The sequence below is a fragment of the Stegostoma tigrinum genome, chromosome 14, assembly GCF_030684315.1.
Source record: "Stegostoma tigrinum isolate sSteTig4 chromosome 14, sSteTig4.hap1, whole genome shotgun sequence".
NCBI lineage: Eukaryota > Metazoa > Chordata > Chondrichthyes > Orectolobiformes > Stegostomatidae > Stegostoma > Stegostoma tigrinum.
In genome coordinates this window covers 11,706,845-11,729,822 of record NC_081367.1, presented here as the reverse complement: position 1 = coordinate 11,729,822, position 22,978 = coordinate 11,706,845, and the positions used below count along the sequence as shown (strand labels likewise).

At 41.9% G+C, this 22,978-nt stretch overlaps 1 protein-coding gene across 1 annotated transcript in view; it reads left to right on the top strand.

Moving 5' to 3' along the window:
* The window catches only part of LOC125457922 (espin-like protein), a 63,658-nt gene extending 57,115 nt beyond the window's left edge, over positions 1-6,543 (top strand). Inside the window, exon 10 of the mRNA XM_048542719.2 lies at positions 1,701-6,543. Within this exon, the coding sequence (XP_048398676.1) occupies positions 1,701-3,434 (1,734 nt within the window). The 3' untranslated portion in view covers positions 3,435-6,543. The remainder of the gene's footprint in view (positions 1-1,700) is intronic.
* The last annotated feature ends 16,435 nt before the right edge of the window (positions 6,544-22,978 follow it).

Below are 22,978 nucleotides of genomic sequence, written 5' to 3'. Positions count from 1 at the left end.
GAACTGGAACTTGCTTCGTTCAGATCTGTGAATACTGTGATAATTGAGAGACTGGTAGTTATATTGTTAAGTATGGTTATCAAGAGACATGAAGCAAAAGGCGAGTAAATGCAATTGAAATGTGGGTCAGATGAAATTTAAACAGATGAACAAGACCAAGGTAAAGAATGGCCTGATTCTGCTCCTTTTTTCCACTGATATGCAGTATCAGTGTCCATCACTGTGGGTTGTTCAGGATTGGGATGTGTGGCAAAGTGTCCTATATACCTGTTGTTTCAGTTTGTGTTGTAGTACTGTCTGTAATGTAAACTTTCAGTGTATCAATATGCAATTCTGTGTGTTTTGTACGCCTATATTACGAATTGCTATGCATTTACCTACCTGCACACCTCATATAACCATGTAATTACAAAATTGCAGTCTTCCTGTGTGTTGCAAACATGCAGTCTTGGGGTGTGTTGCATTGTGTTTCTATGCATTTTGCATACCAGCTGTTCAGCTTGAATTTCTTTACATTGTGCATTTATATGGTTTGCCAACCTGACGTTTCAGTGGATATTTGCCTATCATGCAGATATGCAGTTTCTGCATGCATACAAAACACACAAAAATACATCCAGTTACGTTGTGCGTTACGCAGACCTGCAGCTTGAGTGTGTTTCTGTGTTTTACTGACATGGAATTTCAGTGTGAATTGGGATTGCTTTGTGGTGCATTTTTTAACTCATGCTTGGTATTTGTGCATCACTTTTAAGGATAAGGCTAATCTTGCAAAACAAAACGTTGGATTCCACATGATTCAATAACAAAATATATATTCATTGCACTTTCGAGGGATGATATTGGGTGGGGAGATGTCAGTTCTGGCAAGGAGAATAGTTCCACTCCTGCTTTCACTTCCAGTGTCAAAAACTTGCAAGCTACGCATGCACAGATCAGAGTAAAAGGTCACTTCAGTGCTGTCCATTTGACCTTTTGCAGAGAAAATTTTACTATATGTAACCTCTCAAAATAACAGAATTAGATTGACCCGAGGGTTAGATAGAAAAGTTAAAGTAAGTTACAGTAACTGCGTCCTGGTCTGTCAGATTAGGTTGACCTGGCAGTTAGACTGGGTCAGAGACTATGGGGTATCTTTTAGGTTAGGATAAATCTTGGCTAAGAATAGCTTGCTGTTATAGAGTAACCTTGAGGATGAATTGAGTGACTCTGAGACAGTAGTGTAACTCAAACTGTTAGTGACTCAGGAGATGCAAGAGTGAATCGGAAAATTAATCATCAATGAGAATGCCTTTTGGTCAGAGTGACATGGAAGGGATAGGCTAGTTTGCCCCTTATGTTGGAGTGATGAATGGGTTGAGGGCTCTGAGAGTTTTCAATTTTGGGAGAAAAAATTAACACGAACCAAAAATGCGAAGTGAACAAATATTTTCTTGGGTATGATAAGAATAAACAGTGGAAAGTCACAATCTGAAGCTGGAAATTGAGAAATATGACACATGACCTTTAAATGTTTAAAAACAATCCATATTAAAATTGAAATGCCCAAGCTTAATGCGGGATATCAAGTGACTTCTTCTGTAAACTCTCACCCTATTTAAGTGTATTCAGTCACATTTGGTTTGGAAGATTATCTTATCCTTAATCATGGCTGGTGATGTTGTCTGAGGCTCCATTCAAGTCTTCTTTACTCCATCAAGCACATGGGAAATGGTTATCTACAGACGGAGATATGGAGATACTCCCAGGAACACAAAGCCATACTGGGCCCATTTGGAGAGCTTCTGACAGAGGAAGACCTTATCTACCTGGAGAAGCAGATCGCGACAGTCCAAGTCATGCAGAAGTGTCAGGGGTATGAGGGGGAGCTGAATCAGTTGGCAGTACAGCTACGAACCATTCTCCCTGCTCCCATAGTCAATCTAACAGTCAGCATTCAGCCTTTGTGTCAGGATTCAGGCATGGATAAGCACTTGCCTTTGCCTGTATGGTGCAGCAGGATATCTGGCATTGTGAGGACTGTGTCACTGCTTCTGTCAAATCTGAATGAGAAAGACTGCGCTGAGCAACACGACAGCAAGCAAATCACTAGAATGCCAAATGTGGAATTAGCAGCTGTCTTCTCACCAAAGCCTGACCACATGTCTTCAAGAGACAAAGTGGAGAAAGAGATCCAGCAGTTCGGTGTCTCCGTACGCACACTCAAAGCAAACTTTGAAAAGCAGTGTGTGATGAAAGAAAAAGCATTGGCACACTCTGACACTCAAGAAAATCAGAGAGGTATGGCGATGGAGGATGAGAGCAATGGGGCGTCTTACTCAAAGTCTTCTGAATGTGGAGATGTGACTCAAAGTACAGAGAATACTCATGATGATACCCTCCATGATGAAGATGGATCCCTGCACGAGGTTATCAACAGGTCTCAGCAGAGTGAATCATGTAAAGAACAGTTGCCTGATCCTGAGCAGTCAGACAGGATGGAGGACAGAAGTGACTCAAGAGTTGCTTCACAGGCTGGTACAGCTGAAGACGGCGCTGCACATTCACTTGTGACAGAATCGACTAGTTTGAGAAAAGAAAGAATAGTTGTGTTATTCCTGGGCCACTGGAAAAAGTCAACTTACGCCATGTCTTTGGGAATGAAAGCCAGAAACTTGCGTAAAGCTGCCATTGTTGAAGACAGGAGTGAGGCGCCCGATGGGGGCGAGATGGCTGAAGTGGGGGAGAGTAGTCAAACACCAGAGTTGGAAACGCAGCTGGAACCTCAATCTAAGCAATCCACACAAAATGGGAAATTTAGGCATCTGTTCCTACAGCAAAGGACTATCACCAAACTCATTAGTAATTGGAGAAATATCATTTCCCATGTTCCATCCAGACAGATCAGGCGACTGAACCGGCAGAGGATCACCTACTCCCCTGAGCAATTTCTCCCTCGTGTCAATGGTGTTCCCGTTGATCACAATAGTCTGACCCTTGACCTTTTCATGCTGGGATACTTTCACATCCTCGAACTTGACTTGCCCCCTGATGAAAGGAAGATGAGACATCTTCTATGCTTTGAGGTGTTTGACCACTTGGGGACGTTCAGCTGGGACTTGGTCCGTGCGTTCCATAAGACCGTCATCGAGGAGATTGACGCTGGCAAAAGGGAATGGAAGGATGGGTTTGACGACATCAAGCAGAGGTTCTTCAGCAACCCTGAAAACATGGCGGCTGCCATGAGCTCGTCCACCCAGCCTGAGACAGCTATGAGAACAGTGCCTAAAGTTGTCGTGCAAAGTGCCACACCTGAAGAGGATGAAATGCCCATAGGGCAAGGCTACTCCTCTGACCTGGGACATTTCAGCAATGATGAGATTTGCAAGTACATCGACAGAAGCTTTGCTTTCTGGAAGGACAAGGAAGCTGAAATTTTTGATTTTGAGAAGTAGCCCATCTGATGGTCTGGTTAGAATTTCTACAGCTGTTGGGGGAATAGTTGGGTTAGTTCTCTGGCCCAAATGGATTTAAGTTTCGTAAAATTGGGCCTTTGTGACCTAGAATAAAGGGAACACTTTTTTTTTGGTGCTAGTATAGTCTTTTACTGACTGCATTATGTTGAGTCCTGACTAGTGCCCGATTAACTATAGTTGAATGTTAACAAACCACTTAACCAGCAGAACCCTGTAACCCACATTTCATTATGAACAGAAGCCAATTCTCCCCTCTCCATAATGATGTTACCATTACAATAACCTCAAACCTTACTTGCACTCAGTCCATGTATATAGATAAAATAATTGTGCAATTTCTGGGGATAGACATCCAACAGGAGCAGTTTATTTTTGTAAAAACAGACCAAGTAAAACTAAACACCAACAGAATAGCGTGTATTACCATAATGATTCTTCTTTACAAATATTAGAATTCCAACAGATTCAGTGCACTAAATAAAGTGATCTTATCATACAGCACTACCAAATCAATCAAGCTCATAGATAGCAATATAACCTGCCTCTCTTGACTGCAAGTTGGGTACAGTAAGGTGCTACAATGCAGTGTTAATCTATCCAATCATGCAAATCAAGAAATCACATAGTTAGTTATAGCTTCACTCTTTAATATATACATAATACAATATAAATGTATTGATCCCTCGGTGTATCGAGTTAATAGATCACTTTGGGTTAATACTGTTCAAGGCCTATAGTAATACTGCTATAGACTAAGCGCAACACCAGACATGTATCTCAGATTCCAGCTGTGCAAAGAATTCTTAATGTGACACACTAAAGAGGCATGCATCTATACCATATCTTACAACATCAATTAGAATACTTTAAAGTGTATTATAACCAAGAATTTTTTTTTTGCAGAGCAGCAAGTGTTATTTAGGCAAACGTTGCAGAGGATTTGCACATAGCAAGATACTGTAAAAATAAATGGAATGAATGTCTAGTTAATCCATTTGGTTTCCTCAAATAATTTGACACCAATGTTGTTTAGGACAGCAGATAAAATTCTTCATTGGCAGCCGGTATCTCTGATTGGTGTGTTGTTGGAAACTTGTAACCATAACAGGGCTTGAAGCATGACCTTCCAACTTGGGTGAGGAGGATGCTAACTGCACCCAAGTAGAGCAAATACTATTTCCTATAAACAATGGCAGGTTAAAAATCATCAGCAAAATGAGCTTCCGTCCATCTGTCATTACTGGTAGAAGTTGAATAACTAACTCTGTGCCAGAAGAAACTAATTTGTGTGAAAATATAAATATAATCATGCCTAAAGTGCTTCGAACATATAAAACTCCCTTCACATTTTAAAAGTCATTCACTTCCACTTGGTATATTTATCAATACTACAATTCATGAGTAAAAGAAAAAGTATCAATTGAGAAAAAAACCCAAAATAAATTTCAACTGATTTGACTAGAAAGTGGATTGAAATTAAAAGTAACTTGTTGATTTGTTTGTCTATGTGGTTCATTATCTTTGTATATATGAACTTGCGTAGACACATTCATGAAGAAGGAAGGATATGAAAGAACTTTCATTTATCTAGCACCTCTCATGACCCAAAAACATTCTAAAGAACATAACAGCCAATGAAGCACTTCCTGAAGGATAGTCACTATTGCAATATAGGAAACAGAGTTATATATGTCAGCTCTCCTAAGAGAGGAATCCCTACATAGCAATGAAATAAATGACCAGATGTTTGTTATAGTAATGTTAATGCAGACCACTCCTAATGGTCCAGGCCACTTACTGATTCAAAATAAAGTAGATGTGCCCTGTTTCATAGCAAATTTCAGGAATATTATCCACTTTATTCAATAATTTAATCCAACAGCATGAGCATTCTAAATACTATTGTCTTTCAGGGTCTTTATGAAGAGGTTGAGTTGGTTCCAGCAAAGGTTCTGCTGAGGCAATGGTGTCAGTTCTTACAAAACCCCTGATCTTCTTGTGATTGTGTGTCACTTTTTGATTGTTGAATAATTAAATAGAAGTAAATGATTCTAAAACGATTCTTATGATTTGAGTGGAAAGTTGTTGCTTGTGGATAGAATTTATCAGCCCTGACAGTGGTTTGAAATTCAGCCTGGGTGCAGCATGTAACCAGCTTTTCCATCCTTTGTGGTTGGGGTCAGTTGACCCTTGGTTAGGACAATTACTTGGTAGCCATCAAAAAATGTATAACAAATCTCGCAATATTGCAATCTGCAGCCCTTTAAATGCTTTCATTGCATCACCAAGCCATGGCTGTTCCAAAAAGTGCTCAAACTCACTCACTGGTTGAAAGAGAGAGAGTGAGAGAGAGGGAGAGGGAGAGGGAAAGGGAGAGTTTGTTTGGTATCAGGCAAACAGAAACTCTACCAGTGTGGAGTTCTGCACGAGGTTGGAACCCTTAAACAACGGCTTTGACCGCAACAGATATCAGATAATCAAGATTAACAAAAAGTGCAATTTGATTTTTGCGATCCGTTTACCCATCGAATGTGACTGCCGTGCTTCCAATGACCAAGATGTTGATGGTAAGAATTTTCCATGTTGTCAGAATTTGATCTAACTTCAAGGTTTCTTGGATTTGTCAAAGAATATGGCCAGAGGGTCAGATTAATTTGTGATTATTTCAGAAACATTAAATACAGTATAAAAATATAAAGCTTCGCAAAACAGGCACGTTTTACCAGCTGTGACAGGATTTAGTTCCACTGTTAACTTTAGATGTGGAGCAGGTTAATCAGTGTGACCCTGGCTGCCTTTTCCTCTCTGTTTTACTGTGGGGCAGCTTTGTCTTCTGGGTTCTGGTATGACATCTTTATGTTCTTGATGGTCATTGTACTCTTTAATTCTGTGACCTGAAGTCAGGTTTTTGCCTGTGCTGTTTTTATCCTGTGTTGACCCTGAAGATTATCACACAATAAATCCATTTCTACCCAATGATTGGCTGTGGACTTGCAAGTTTACTCTGAAATTGATCCAAGTCACACACAACCTGATCAATCTTAAGCTGCCTTCTTGAATCAATAATTTAATTTAAAACCCATATTAATTTCTCAGTAATGCAAGCTTAAAGTTGCTGCAAAAGTACTTCAGTGACTGGAACATGACGAAGCCAATGCTTTGTCAATATAACAAAAGGATGGTTACAGCACAGAGGAAGGCCATTCAGTCTTTTGTGAGTGTGCTAGCTCTCTGAAGGGGCAATACACCTTGTGCTACTTCTCCCAGTAATCCTGCATATTCTATACTATCAGACAATAATTCTGTTGCCCCTTGAACTTCATTGAACCTGCCTGCGCCGCACTCTCAGGCAGAGAATTCTAGACACTGTCAACTTGCTGAGGGACAAAGCTTTCCCCCTTGTTGTCATTACTCCTTTGACTGATATCTTAAGTTGTGTCATAATGGTTTGATTGATTAGATATAAATCATTCCAAATTTAGTTCATTTCCACCAAATCTCTGGGAACTCGAAGGTCTACATTAAAAGATAATAAGTACAATGAGTCCTCATTTTAAGTCTCCACTTTTAATGTTTTTTGAAAACGTTTTAATGGCCTATCACCTCATTTAAAATACCATTGCCCCTTTAACCCTCACTTCCTGGTCACATCTTGCAGTATTGTGCCTCTTACATAATTGCACTTCATTTATTATCATGTCGTATGCATCACTGCATCATCTGCAAAGTCCTTTATTTGACTGTACCCTGCAGTCTAAGGTCATTTGTTTTTCAACAGATCTCTCCTGATGTACTGAAATAAACTTCACTTAAATCATTTTTCAACGTTTCTCTTCTGTATCCATATCAGTCAAGGAACTGCTGTGGTCTTTGTTTTTTAAAAGATACTGTGCTGTACAGTACTCTACACCACTTTAACAATACAGCTACAGTAGTCGAGGAGCTTTTTCTGTACCCATGATGTACTGTAAATTTCTTTAAGGACTTCTCTGCAAGCAAGAAGCCTGTTTTTTTCACTGAACCTTCCCTTGTTTAGTTTTACAAGAACCTAAGTCTGGTCCCAACATTGATTCCTTACAGGAAATCCTACAACTTCACAAGGTTTTTTCATAGAAAATCACAATTTTCAGGAAAACAACCCCAACTTTAAATTAGGATATTCTACATGTTGACTATTAAAACTTTAGAGCTCAAGTTTACATATCTGCCATACAAATGCCTGGAGCCTAACATTCCAGAGATTCCAATGTTAAAACAGATACACTGGGGCCACTGCAGTTACAAAGATGAAATGGTGACATGATTAAATACTAATTATAGTTGAATGTACTTCCATTTAGATGTTAAATCGTTGGATATAATTGAATGTGAAGTATAATTTGCTTTGAATGCTTTTATATATTGGACAGGACATCATGCTCTGTATCTCTAAAAGTATAAAGGATTATCACATTAATATCTCAACAATTGTCTCACAGCTGCCAAACTCCTGACTTCCCTCATTTCCTTTTGTCTTATTCAGTTGCTTCTGTCAGTTTACTTGCTCTGGGTAAGGCTATTTCCCTCAGTTATGTGAAAGGTAACTTTGACTTGTGAGACAATGCAAAGCAGGAGCTATTGAATCTATGAAAATAAAATCACATGACCAAAAAAAGGAGTGCTGGGGATATGGCAGAGAAGCTGAGAAAGACTGGGGAGGAGATAGGTTAGGACTGGGAAAGTGAAAGAGGAAGTGGGAAGAACTGGGAATCGAAGAGAGGAGTCTGGAGTTCCACAGGATATTGGGCAACTGGCAAAGAGGAAATCTGAAAAGATTATCAAGCCTCAGATTCAGCCTCAAGTTTTGGAAATAAAAGGTTTGGAGATTACAAACAAGTTATGGATGGCACAGTCAGCTCAGTGGTTAGCACTGCTGCCTCAGAGTGCCAGGGACCAGGTTCAATTCCATCCTCAGGTGACTATGTGGAGTTTGCGCATTTTCCCCTAAACTGTGTTGGTGTACTCCAGTTCCCTCTCACAGTCCAAAGGTGGATTGGCCATGCTAGACTGCCTGTAGTCATCAGGGATGTGCAGGCTAGGTGGGTTAGTTGTGGGAAATGCAGAGTTACAGTGATAGGGTAGGGGGGTGGGTTAGAGTGGTTTGTTCTTTAGAGGCTCAGTATAGACTTGACGGACCAAATAGCCTACTTCCCACTGTAGGGATTCTATGAAATGTTCTCTTAGCCTAAAGAGATACCTTACTTTTCATTTTGGCTTTGTCTGGGAATCTAGTTTGTGGTTGAACTGAGGGATCAGGCAATTCTGGATTTATTGATGTGTAATGAGGATGACTTGATCCGGGAGCTTAGCGTGAAGGAACCCCTAGGATGACAGTGACCACGATGTGATAAGATTAACCTCACCCTTTGAGAAGGAGATGTTGGAATCAGATGTAATGATATTACAATTGAGTAAAAGTAACTACAAAGACATGAGGGACGTGCTGGCCAGGGTTGATTGGAAGGGGACCCTAGCAGAGAAAATGATGGAGCAGCAATGGCAGGAGTTTCTTGGGGGATAATTTGGGAGACGCAGCAGAAACTCATCCCGAGGAAGAAGCAGCATACTAAGGGGAGGACAAGGCAGTCACGGCTGACAAGAGAAGCCAGGAACAGCATTAAGCAAAAGAAAAAGCATATAATATTGAGAAGATTAGTGGGATGCCAGAGCATTGCAAGGCCTTTACAAATCTGTAGAGAACAACTTAACAAGCAAGAAGATGGTTGGGGGTGGGTTGTGGGGGTGCAGTAGCGGGCAGGGGTAGTGTCGGGGAGAAGATGAAACATAAGGATAAGCTACCGGTAATGTGAAAGAAGATTCCAACATTTTTATTTAGATATATACAAGATAAGAGAGAAGCAAGAGTAGACATTGGACTGCTAGAAATTGAGGTTGGAAAAGAAGCAGTGGTGAACAAAGAATTCGTGGAGGAAGTGAATAGCTACTTTGCGTCTGCAGCATACCAAAACTTCAAGACAGTGAAGGGATAAAGGTGAGTGTAGTGGCCATCACTAAGAAGGTGCTGGGGTAGCTGAAAGATCTTAAGCACTACGAGCCTTTATTCAAGAATCTCTTCAGGTTAACATGCAGGTTCACTTGGCAGTTAGGAAGGCACATGCAATGTTAGCATTGATTTCAAGGGGACGAAAATACAAGAGCAGGAATGTACTGCTGTGGGTGCATAAGGTTCTGGTCAGATTGTATTTAGAATATCACAAGCAGTTTTGAACTCTAATTCAAGGAAGGATGTGTTGACCTTGGAGAGTATCCAGAGGAGATTCACAAAAATAATTCTGGAAATGAAGGGCTTGTCATATGAGGAGCAGTTGAGGACTCTGGATCCATATTTGATGGAATTTTCAAGGATACGGTGGAATACAGAATACTGAGAGGCCTGGATAAAGTGGACATGGAAAAGATGTTTCCGCTAGCAGGAGAGATTAGCAGCTAATGGCACAGCTTCAGAGTGAAGGGATGACCTTTTAGAAGAAATGAGGAGGAATTTCTTCAGCCAGAGGGTGGTTAATCAGTAGAACTCATTCCCAAGAAAGGCTATGGAGGCCAAATCACTGAGTGTCTTTAACACAGAGATAGATAGGTTCTTGTTTAGTAAAGAGATCAAAGGTAATGGGGAGAGGGCTGGAGAATGGGGTTGAGAAACATATTAGCCACAATCAAATGGCAGAGCAGATCAATGGATTAATGGCCTAATTCAGCTCCTATATATTATAGTCTAATGAGATATACATCACACACTGCTCAATGGTGAAACGGTTTCTTCAGCATGGATGAAAATTTAAATCATTGCTTTTATTTCTTCTCCACAGGAAAAAGAAGAAACAGTGCTCTTGACCGGCGTGTCTCCATGGAGACAAGAAATAATGATACAGAAAATGAACAGGGAAAAGTACGTATTGGTAGTAGCGGAGTCAGACACTGTTGTTGGTGGAGCAGCATCAAAGTTCAGTTATCACAGGAAGTATCTGCAGCTTAAAACTGGTTGGAAATGCCTACCTATTCTCAAGGAACGAGTGTGTCACATGTAACGCCAGGGTAATTTACTGGGACCCACTGTTGCAGCGTGCTTCGTCTGCACCCACATTGATCTTCACCTAGAGAAATTCAACATTAGAATAACGTCCACCCAGTGTGGCCTGCATCCTTAAAAAAAGCTATTGCTTCAATGGCTTAAACAGAGGGCTTAATCCTGTAGTCACTTACATACAAATGGATCTAGAGCAATGGTTCTGCCCAGACACTAGATTTTGTTGTTGAGCAATTGTTCTGCCCAGTCACTGTAGATTGCATTGTTTGTATGAATAAACTTGTCAAGCTAGGTCTGGGAGCTTGTGACATAGAGTTATGACCAGTCCTGGTTGGGGTTCCTCCATTAATGACAGTTCCAAATGGGATACCACAAATTGTTAAGGTCCAGGGTGAGGATGGATGAGTTGACTCACCTGCTTTATTCACCTATTCCCTCAGTCAGTTACAACGAGGTTTTTTTTTAAAAAATGGATCTCTTCCCCTGTGGATACCTCCCTCCCAGACCAATGAATCTATGTTTTAAAAGGAGCCAATCTAACCAGGCTTTCCTGACTCAACAAAAGAGTGAGTTTATAAGTTGCTAAACATGAGAAGAAATAATAACAGTATGTAACACACACAGATTAGGGATAAGAAGTGAGTCCAAAAAAAAGTTTAAGAAATAAAGATTGATCCCTGAGTTGTTTGTGGATGGTAGCTAGTAAAACATTGCAGCCATTACTGTGCATTTTATCTACAGTGTTGACATTGGTGATTGAATAGTCCATTTCTAGATTCTTGGTTGAAATGCTTTTGTTATGGCTCATTTCAGCAGTGGCTGGTAGCACTCAAAGAGAGAGAGTGTATTCTTCCTTCCCTTACCTGCATTGTACAGGTTTGCCGGATTTTTCTCAAGCTGTGATCTCGGAGCACACGATCCACACTTTAGGATTTCAGGCCACGAACATACACAGCCTTGTAAACCCATTGTATTTTTTTGTATATCCCTGAATGGGTAGAACACAGGCATTTCTGCAGGAGTTAGAACTCTGTTGTGAGCTGTTGGGTCACCTACCTCTCATTGTCTTTCTGAGTCTTTCCATTTGAAGTTTCCACAAGTGTGATATTCCATGGGTCCACACAGGACTTTAACAGACAGTCACTAAATTTACATCTGCAGTCTCTTTTTGGCTGTAGTAGCTCTCTTTGGAAAGAAGGTACATTGTAATTAAAGTTTGTCATGTACATAATGCCCTAGGATTATGATAATGGTCAAACCGTGGATCTGAGTCTGATCTTTTCCAACCCTGCCATCCCTGCCTGTCTTCAATGGTAGCAAAGCCACTTCCTTTTCTCTCTCTATAGCCTCTTTTTTGCTATGATACCACTGGCCATCACCTCCGCGCCTCACCCAAGTGACTGTTTTACATGTTGTCTGGCTATTCAGCCAAAGGGTACATCAAAACCAGACTCAATCTTACCCTCATCTGGTTTACTCTCATTTCTAATTAGAACAGTGGCAAGTGTTCCACAGCAGGAAAACCGAAAATTTATTGCCTCAACCAAGTCCAGCAACTTTGGCTGAATGTAGAGCATGCTGACATGTTTCAGTTAAATCACAATGAAACCAATGATCGGAGCTGGAACTTCTGGACTATGTAACCACCTACTTTAACATGTGACTATCTACCTCTAACATGTGACTACCCACCTTTAATACGTGGTGTATTTTAACATGTGAGCATCTACCTTAAATGTGTGATGGTCTGTCTTAACATAACCACCTACGTTTAACATGTGAAAGTGTATCTTAGCATGACTGCCTATGTTTAACATGAGATGGTGTATTTTAACATGTGACCACCTACCTTTAACCATAGTCCAAACTGAACAGAAGGTTGAGGCCACAGAGCTGTCTGCAACTTTCCAGATTCAATTCTTTTTTTCCCATTAAACCTGTCCTGCGAGACCATAGCCTTTCACTCACTTTTCCTGAAGGCGTTTTTAGCCAATTCCTCAACATATTTTTAACGTGTTCTCTTGTCTTCATTCTCAACAGGAAGAAGCAAAGGTGAGTGTTGTCGTGAAATTGGAGTCGATTAGAGCCTGTTCTTACAAGTACTTGAGCTCCTCAGGTATATTACTGATAGGTTAATTCAGACGGGGCACCGATTGGGAACTGCTTCATCAAAGGCCAGTCAGTATAACTGTAAAGGTAGTGAATCAGTTATCAACTAGGTCAAGAGTGCAGGATTAAACACAATGGAATATCGTCCATTAGGAGCATTACCTACAAAATATAATGATTAAGATAAAAATTGGACACATAAACAAGCAACCACGTCACTCAGTCTAACCACTTCCTCCTCACATAATCGATCCTCCTCTGCCTCGACTATATACTCCAGCCTCCTTGTCATCCGACTCCAACCTCCTCCTCCTCACATACTCGCCCAAACCTCCCCCCTCCTGGTCCACTCACTCCAACTTCCCTTTCCCTGCACATTCACTCCAACCTCTATCCTTGTGTGTGCACTCCAACCTAACTCAATGTTTTACTGCCATCTGCCCTCCTTACAAGCCATTCCTCTAATTCTTGCTCATCCTGCACAGGCTCATCGGCAATCCGGGATACTCGGTGATATTTCAGTGGGAAATACACCACTACAATAGTTTTGAACTCGATTTGCAGCTGCATATTGCTTCAACAACAACTTAGATTCACCCTCCTTGGAAGATTTCATTATGTTAATCGAAAAGAAGGAGGCATTAAGACAGTGACCCAGGTTCCAGTCACAAGAATTAGATCTTAATGGGAATTGTCAAGAAAAGAGAGGTTTAGAACTGGAAATTTAGAGGCAATAGAGGATCAGGGAAATCAGAGATCCATAAAAGGCCAGAATTAGGAAGACAGGTTTCTTAGAGGGTCTTAGAAGTGAAGGAAGTTATTGACAAGGCCCAAGGGGTAGGGCAAGGCCAGAGAGAGCCTAAGTAAGACTCTTAAATGGTCAATTTATTAAGAATAGGCATAACAGGATAGTTTTCAGCCCAGTCTTCTGTTCATCTGATGTCCTCAGACAGTCATCATAGAAGAACTTCTTAGAATCCCTACAGTGCAGAATGAGGCCATTCGGCAAATCGATACTGCACTGACCCTCCAAAGAGCATACCCCGATCCTGGTTCCGTAACCTCACATTTATCATAGCTGATCTACCTAGCCTGTGCATCCCTCAATACTGTGGAGAATTTAGCGTCCCTCAGTGGTTAGCACTGCTGCCTCACAGTGCCAGGGACCCGGGTTCCACTCCACCTTGGGTCACTGTCTGTGTGGAGTTTGCACATTCTCACTGTGTCTGCGTGGGTTTCCTCCAGGTGCTCCGGTTTCCTCCCACAGTCCGAAGATGTGCAGGTTAGGTGGATTTGACATGCTAAATTGCCTGTATTGTTCAGAGATGTGTAGATTAGGTGGGTTATAGGTGGATGGGTCTGGGTGGGATGGTCTGAGGGTCTGTGTGGACTTGTTGTGCTGAAAGACCTGTTTCCACACTGTAGGGATTGTATGATCTGTGAGACAGTCACCCAAGAGTGGAATCGAACCTGGGCCATGGCACTGTGGGACAGCAGTGCTAACCACTGAGCCACCATGCCACCCTGATGTCCTTAAACAATAATGCGCTCTGGGAATGCTACCCCCTCCAACCCACTGCTGCTTCAGCTGAAACCATCCTACACCAGCTCGCAAACCAGTCTGGGAGCTTCCAGCTCGGAATTAGATTAGATTAGATTCCCTACAGTGTGGAAACAGGCCCTTTGGCCCAACAGGTACACACCGCCCCTTGAAACATCCCACCGAGACGCACCCCCCTATAACCCACACACCCCTGAACACTACGGGCAGTTTAGCACGGCCAATGCACCTAGCCTGCACATCTTTGGACTGTGGGCGGAAACCGGAGCACCCGGAGGAATCCCATGCAGACACGGTGAGAATGTGCCAACTCCACACAGTGACCCAAGGTGGAGTGGAACCCGGGTCCCTGGCGCTGTGAGGCTGCAGTGCTAACCACTGAGACACTGCGCCGCCCCTGGTGGTTCATTGCCCCATCTGGCGGTGCACTTACCCACTGCGCCACTTACCAAATTTAACACCAGTTGACCACCCTACTCTAACAAGATACCCTGGCAGGTGGAGGGAGCAGTTTCACTGTGGGTGAGTTCCGTGATGGGTGGGAAATCCATTTTGTCAGATTACATCAGTAACTGCCAAGTTGAAGAGTCCTCTTTGTTCCACAGGCTAGAGGAAGAGAGAAGGAAGGAGGCAGAGAATCAAGAGAAGATACAACAGGCTGCTATCTTCAAACAGCTTGGATATGATGAAAACCAGCTGCTACCATGGCAAAGGCATGCCATCCTCATCAACGCCAAAAGAAGAAAATTCTAAGAACTGTCGTCTCCTGGGAGAAAAAGAAATACCTTAGAGTTCAATCAATCATTTTGACAGGATGAATTTCGGTTGGGAAGGTGAATCTGCAGGGCCTTTCTGACTTGTGTCACTTCCATCACTAATTCCTTATCAAATGATTGTGAAAAATACAGAGTCCAATCCAACTCATCTGTTTTGCTGTTCGCATATTCCTTGCTGTGCTTGCTTGTGGCATTTTTCTCATTACTACAAAGAGTCGTGAACACAGCCCAGTCCTTCACACAAACCAGCCTTCCATCCGTTGACTCCATGTATACTTCCTGCTGCCTTGGGAAAGGACCAACATAATCAAAGACCCCTCCCACCCTCTTCCATTGGGCAGATATTATAAAAGTTTGCATACACATAGGAATAGCTTCAAGAAAAGCTTCTTCCCTGTTGTTACCAGACTCTTGAATGGACCTCTCAAATGTTAATTCTGATCTCTCTCTCTCGCTCAGCACCTTCTCTGTGGCTGTAACACTGTATTCTGCACTCCGTCCTGCTACCCTGATGCACTTTGTATGGTACGATCTACCTGTAAAGCACGCTAAACACCACTTCTAACTGTACCTCAGTACATGTGACAACAATAAATCAATTATTAGGATAAAAATAGAAAATGCTGGAAATGTTCAGAATTCTGTTGCGGAGGGAGAATTTGCACTAATGCTTCTGGTCAATGGCCACTCAGTGAAGCTTGAAGCAGTTGAGGGATGTAACAGCCGAGTGGATGGATAATGTCTGGGGCAGAAGTGGGATCCCTCAGACTGTCCGATTGCTGGCTGGGGAGGTGGAGATTGAGTTAAACATAAAGGATGCGATTAGGTCTGAGAAACTGCAGCCTGCCATGGTGGAGGGTGTCAAATAGTCCTGGATAGGGGTAAGACAAGATTGGATGAGGGGAGAGTATGTAGTGTTGAGATAGGAAGAAATCAGCTTTGATGAAAGAACAGAGTCAGTGTTTATCAGAGAGTAACTTGGTGTCCCTCACAGTCACAGCCTGGCTTTGACACTGATTTTCTTGTACAGGATCTTCTTTGTACTCAATGCACACCAAGCCTTTCTCACAAACATAGAATCGCTGAAGGAGAGTATTCAGGTATTTATCTCCGTGCCAGGAGGGAGTGTCCATGAACCGAACTCCTTAGTGTTTTTGCACTCCTGAGACCTGTACATTCTTTTCCTCTGAGTTTTTACAACAGCCTTTCCTGGAGGCCCTGTCTGTCTCTATGGTGATGATGGTGTATCCTCCCACAGAGGCTTCCTTGCAGCATTCTCACACCTGTCTTTCCATATACAAGGCAATCACACGCTCACATCCAGATCCTGGCAGAGCCTTTTCCTGACAACCAGCTTCTGTCACACTTGTACATATTGCAAGATTTCAGACAAGAGCAGAGGAAGATTTTCCTATTGTCCTGGGTCAATACTCAACCTTCAATCAACATCAGAAAGCTGATTATCCATCATTTGCTCTCTGTGAGAGCTTGCTGTGTGCAAATTACCTGCTTTGTTTTTGGTATTACAATTCAGATTACGCTTCAACTGTACTTTATTTGTTGTAAAGTGCTTTGAGATATCCCATGGTTGTGGAAGTCACTACAGGAATAGAATTGTTCTTTTATTCACATTCATATTTTCATGGTCCTTCTGTATGCTCACACTAACATATCCTCAGATCAGGACTTCACCATTTTCATCCTCATAAGGTCTTCCTCACTCTGTGCCTTTATTTCCTCCTACATTGGACTTTGTCACATGCATATCATTGCACTGGGCTTTGGTCACACTGCTATTCTCACTTGAGGGTATCTTCCATTGTATTCTCACCCTTAAGCAAGACTTTCCTAAGAAGAAGTTCTCAGCTACGGCTTTAGTCACATTTTTACCTTAATAAAAGGGTTTTCTCTTGCATCCTTCCATACGATCTTCTGTGCAGTCCAATCTTCACACCAGGATTCCCTTAGGAAAAAACCTTCATGCTCACATGCAAATGCTCACAATGATATTGTCATGAAGCCTTTCCTCTACCAGCCCTGTAAACACTCTCATCCTCTCAACCCAGCCCTTTTCCTCACTTGATCCCACAAGCTGAATATACTTAAGCAGGATATTCTTTCTCTCTTCCAACTGTCTCATGTAGCCACCTCCTCTTTGGCTCTGAAGGAAGCCTGAGACCTTTTTGTGTAGAGATGCACTGAACAATCATTATCTCACCCTATGTCAGTGCAGCAAACTAAGGATCTCAGCTGAACATAAATGAATGTTTGCCGATGAAAGTTTAGCATAATTAAAATGATCATATTGCAATACTCTACTATTCATGCAAATAAATTATTTTTGTGAAAGCTGATTATTTCAAAAATGTGTTCCATGATATCTGCCATTACCTTGAGTAATTCCTATGGGGTCTGAACTTCTTCCCATTACCAAAAGCCGTGAAAGAATTCCATCAATTGTCCTTCAGTCTGTCAAGTGATTATTTCGGTTCATCTGGAATAAGATTTTTAATTGTGTTACTATCCCTGTGGGGAAATCAGAACGATGAAATGTGCTGATTGAACCCCTTCAATGATGAAATTACCAACAAAATTCCACTTCCTCTAGCAGCTCGTTCCATATACACACCACCCTCTGAAAAAGTAGCCGCTTAGGTCCCTTTTAAATCTTTCCCCTCTCATCTTAAACCTATGCCTTCTACTGTTGGACTCCCTTACCCTGGGGAAAAGGCCTTAGCTATTCACCTTATTAAATGCACCTCATGATTTTATAACATTCTATGTGGTTTAACTTCTGAACCACAGCCTCCTAAGCTCCAGGGAGAAAAGTCGCAGCCTATCCAGCCTCTCCTATGACTCAAATGCATCACTCTCAGTAACATCCTTGTGAATCGTTTTTTAGTATCCTTTCCAGTTTAATAACATCCTTCCTATAGCGGGACAACCAGAATTGTATGCTATACTCCAAATGTAGTCTTACTAGTGTCTTGTAGAGCTGTAACATGATGTCCCAACTTGTACACTCAATACACTAACCAATGAAGGCAAGCATGCCAAATGCCTTCTTCGCGAACCTGTCTACCTGTGATGCCACTTTGAAGGAACTGTGTACCTGTACTCCAAGACCTCTCTGTTTGAAGAAACTCCTCTGGGTCCTAGCATTAGTCTTCTGAGTTTTACCAGTAACACAAACAAAATGCAACACGATGCATTAATCTGAATTAAACTCTATCTGCTGTTCCTCAGCCCGCTGGCCCAGTTGATCAAGATCCTGTTTTACCCTAAGGTAACTTTCTCCACTGATCACTACACCACCAATTTTGGTGTCGTCCCCAAACTTACTAACCATACCTCCTGTATTCTCATCCAAATTGTTTATATAAATGACAAACAACAGTGGACCCAGTACCAATCCTTGTGACACACTGCCAGCCACAGGCCTCCAGTCTCAACAACAAGCCTCTACCACCAGCCTCTGTCATCTACTGTCAAGCCAATTTTTTAAAATCCAATTAGCGAGTTCTCCCTTTATCCCATGTGATCTAACCTTACTAACCAATCTACCAAGTGGAACCTGTGAAGGCCTTGCTAAAGTCTCTGTCAACAATGCCTACAACTCTATCTTCATTAATCTTCTGTGTCACCTCTTCAAAAAACTCAATCAAATTTTTGAGGCATAATGTCCCATGCACAAAGCCATGCTGACTATCCCTAATTGGTCCTTGACTTTTCAAATGCATGTAGATCTGGTCTGTCAGAATCCACTCCAACAACGTACCGGCCCCTGATGTTAGGTTCACTGGTCTATAGTTCCCCAGCTTTTCTTTAAGGCCTTTCTTAAACAGTGGCACAACATCAGTCACCCTCCAGTCTTCCAGCACCTCATCTGTATGCTTCGTTGATACAAATGTCTCTGCTAGGGACCTGCAATTTTTTCCCTAGCTTCCCACAGTGGCCTGGGGTACACTTGATCAGGTCCCAGGAATTTATGTACCTTTACTTTTCTACATTCTCTTGAGTGAAAAAAAATGCTTACAGTTCTATATTTATTCGCCAAGTGCAAGTATTTGCTAGCATCTAGTGACGCTGCTGGCACCAATGCCATGCTATGAACAGCTGTATATTTGATCGATGGGGTTGGCTATTTACAGCAGAATCTGATAAAGCTTCTCATTTTACTGAAAACGCAGTTGAGAGTGTATGAAACCTGCTGGGAATATGGCAGAAGCTGCACTTGTCATTAGGTTACCGAGAGCCTGGGACGAGCACAATCAAGCCTATAGTAAGAATCGTATGAAATGCTTCTCAGCATCTGGCTAAAATCGGGATGCTAAATGCACACTGATTTACTTGGCTATTGAATCGATCTACTGTACATTCTCAATCTCCTTTTCAAAGGTAATCCCCTGTATCTTGCTGTATCAAAGTTTTGGTATAAATTTAACAAGTAGGAGCTGGCCTCTCAGCCTGTAGCACATTTAAAATTAATACATGCAAGATTAATTTGCTTTTGGCCTGAAATGCTGATTAAATAGGCGCAAAATCATGGTGTGATTAAAAAGTCAATCATAACAAAATATCTTTTAAAAAGTGAGAAAGAGTACTCAAATTCAAATTAAAAAGCAATGCAAAAGTGAAACATTCATTACAGATAAACAATCAATATTAACCTACCTAATCCAAATCTAGACAGGGAGGAGGATTCAAAGGCAAATATAAATCTGCTCAAATCTCATCATTTTCAGAGAAAAGTCCAGGGAACTGGTTCAGAGAGGGGGTAAATGAAAACCTGGTCTTGTAAATTTTTGTACAATTTTGATAGTGAGCATGGGTGAAATACAGTACTATGTCAACTAACTTTTCCTTCACTTTCACAATGCATAACTTACTAGTATGACCCATTGATTTTGGAATGCAGAGACAGATGTTTTCCTTTGCAAGGAAATGTGCAGTCAACATTTAATGACACTAAATAGGCTCCAGCCAGTGTTTGAGACAAAAAGGATTCTCAATAGATCATTTGAACACCTGCTAATTTAACTGGGCCATGATCTGTAAAACACTATATAGCAGAGAATTGACTGAGATTTTAGACATGCTCACTGAGCTGATGGGTTTGTTTACAGATGTTTTATCACCCTGCTCAGTAACATTGTCGGTGCACCCCTGGTGAAGCTTCAGTGTTCTGTCCCGCTTGTTATTCATATGCCTTAGCTTGTTGGGGTGTTTGGTACCACTTCCGGTTCTGTTTCTCAGTGGTTTGTACACAGGGTCTAATTCAATGTGTTTGTTGATGGAGTTCTGGTTAGAATACCAGACCTCCAGGAATTCCCTGGCGTGACTCTGTTTGGCTTGTGCGATTATCGATGTGTTGTCCCAGTAGGGGGTTTCTTCTAGGTTTGTGTGATTAATAATCACAAAGGTGTCATCTACATATCGGATCCCAGCTTTGGTTTTGTATAGTGGGGAGTGCTGTCCCTTCCAACCTTTGCATTACTGCTTCTTCAATCAGTCCTGATATTGGGGACCCCACTGGTGTTCCATTGATTTCTTTGAATGTACGGTTGTTGAAGGTGAAGTGGGTTGTGAGGCACAGATCCATCAGTTTCAGGGTGCTGTCCTTGTTGGTGCTGTTGGTGTGCTGACACATAAACAACATCCTTACTGGGGTAAAATTCATGAAATAACCAACTACCCTTCTTGTACATAATGGTAGAACCCAAAAACAACAGAGACTATCGTTTATAGAAAGACCACACATACGCCTAGATACTCAATTACACTAGTAATCACTGCAATGACCATAAAGAGAACAGCATCAGGACACTATTTAATTGAGCCACAACACATTGCAGCAATCCAAAACTACACAAAGCAGAACAGCAGCACCTATACAGAATCTTGTAAAGGAATGGATACCCAAAAAGCACAACACGCTGTTACCTCCGAGACAGATCACAACAGGAAGATACAACATGACCAGACTCACTAATCACCCTACCTTACATCAAGGATATTTCAGACATGATCACAAGACTACTCAGACTCCTAGGTATCAGGGTAGCCCACCAACTAACAATCACCCTGTGATAGCTACTGACGAATGTCCCTTACGCACAACCAAACAAAATACCATGCAAGGACTTTGAGAAACATTACATAGGTCAAACCAGAAGAAAACTGACAAAACAGATACATAAACTCTAACCAGCCACCAAGAGACACCACCAATTCTCACTTCTCTCACTACACATGGAAAACAAGGGACACAAATTCAACTGGAACAACACATCCATAATCACACAAGCCAAACAGACACACACCAGGGAATTCCTGGAGGCCTGGTATTCTAAATGGAACTCCATCAACCAACACATTAGACCCAAACCAAACTTCTGAGAAACAGAACTGGAAGTGGTATCAAACACCCCAACAAACCGAGGCATATAAATAACAAGTGGGACAGAACACCGACACTTTACTAGAGGCGCACTGACGATGTTACCTAGCAGGGTGACGAAACATTTGCAACCAGCCCACCAGTTTGGCGAGCAAGTCTATAACCTCAATCACAACCCAAGCTACAAATTTCGAAAACTTTAAGTGGAGGACTGATTATTATCGCATCAAGTTCTGGCAATCATTTTGAACAACAAGTTAAATTGTGGGCACACAGAAATCAAATATGTCAGTCAACGTTGGATAATGATTAGATTAGATTAGATTCCCTACAGTGTGGAAACAGGCCCTTCGGCCCAACAAGTCCACACCGCCACTTGAAGCATCCCACCCAGACCCATCCCCTATAACCCACACATCCCTGAACACTACGGGCAATTTAGCATGGCCAACCCACCTAGCCTGCACATCTTTGGACTGTGGGAGGAAACCGGAGCACCCGGAGGAAACGTGCAAACTCCACACAGATAATCGCCCGAGGCTGGAATCAAACGTGGGCCCCTGGCGCTGTGAGGCTGCAGTGCTAACCACTGAGCCACCGTGCCACCCTTGTCAGTTTAATATCAAGATGTCAGAGACGGCTCTTGACAAATCACAGTCCCAAATGTATGTTTGGCCTGCTGTGTTCATCCAGCCTCACATTTTATTATCTTGGAATCTCCAGCATCTGCAGTTCCCATTATCTCTCTCCCAAATGTATGTTTCTTGGTTAGAAAGAGCTTTTAAAAGGCAGGATTCTTTAGAGTGAAAAGAGGCACAGCTTCACAATTAATGCCCCAATATTATTCTTTGCTTCCTGATGGGGCTTCCTCAACTTACTACCAAGCTTCCCAGAGACAGTAGGAACTTCTGATGCTGGAATCTGAGATAACAACACATAGAGCTGGATTAATGCAGCAGGCCAAGCAGTGTCAGAGGAGCAGGAAAGATGACGTTGAGGGAATGAGTACAAGGCTAGTCATGGAATTAGTGAAAAATAGATGCTAAAAATCACACATTTTGCAAGTTCACCATGGGCTGCATCATTTTAGCAAATCTAATCTGAGCATAAACCCATAATATTGTTGCAAATTTAGTGTCAATTTTCAAGTTGATATCCAACAAAATGATTATTTTCCTCATTAAGCCCTGGTTTGTGAAAGAGGTTTCTTCATGAAGTACAACTCATCAAGTTAAAAATGAAATTAAATTACATGGAGATAAAAGCTAATTGTGCACGTTAAAGGTGTTCCTGGAGGAGGTGATGTGGGAGGCAGGAAGGACATTTAATTAACAGGGTGGTGGCATACTCAGTTCTTGTCCCACTGGCAACTGAGGTCCTTAAATGGCCAATGAAAGACAATTTAAGGGATTCATCTGCAGCTGGTTGGATCAACTCACCTTCACGTTGCTACCTGGCCTCCAAAAATCAAATGGAGTGCAGGTTGCTTGTCGATTGGGCAGAAAGGGACGGGGTTGGAAACTCTGGATCGAATGTCTAATCAAGGGCATGCAAATCAGGCAGTGCCACGGACAACAACCTTCACAAAGGACC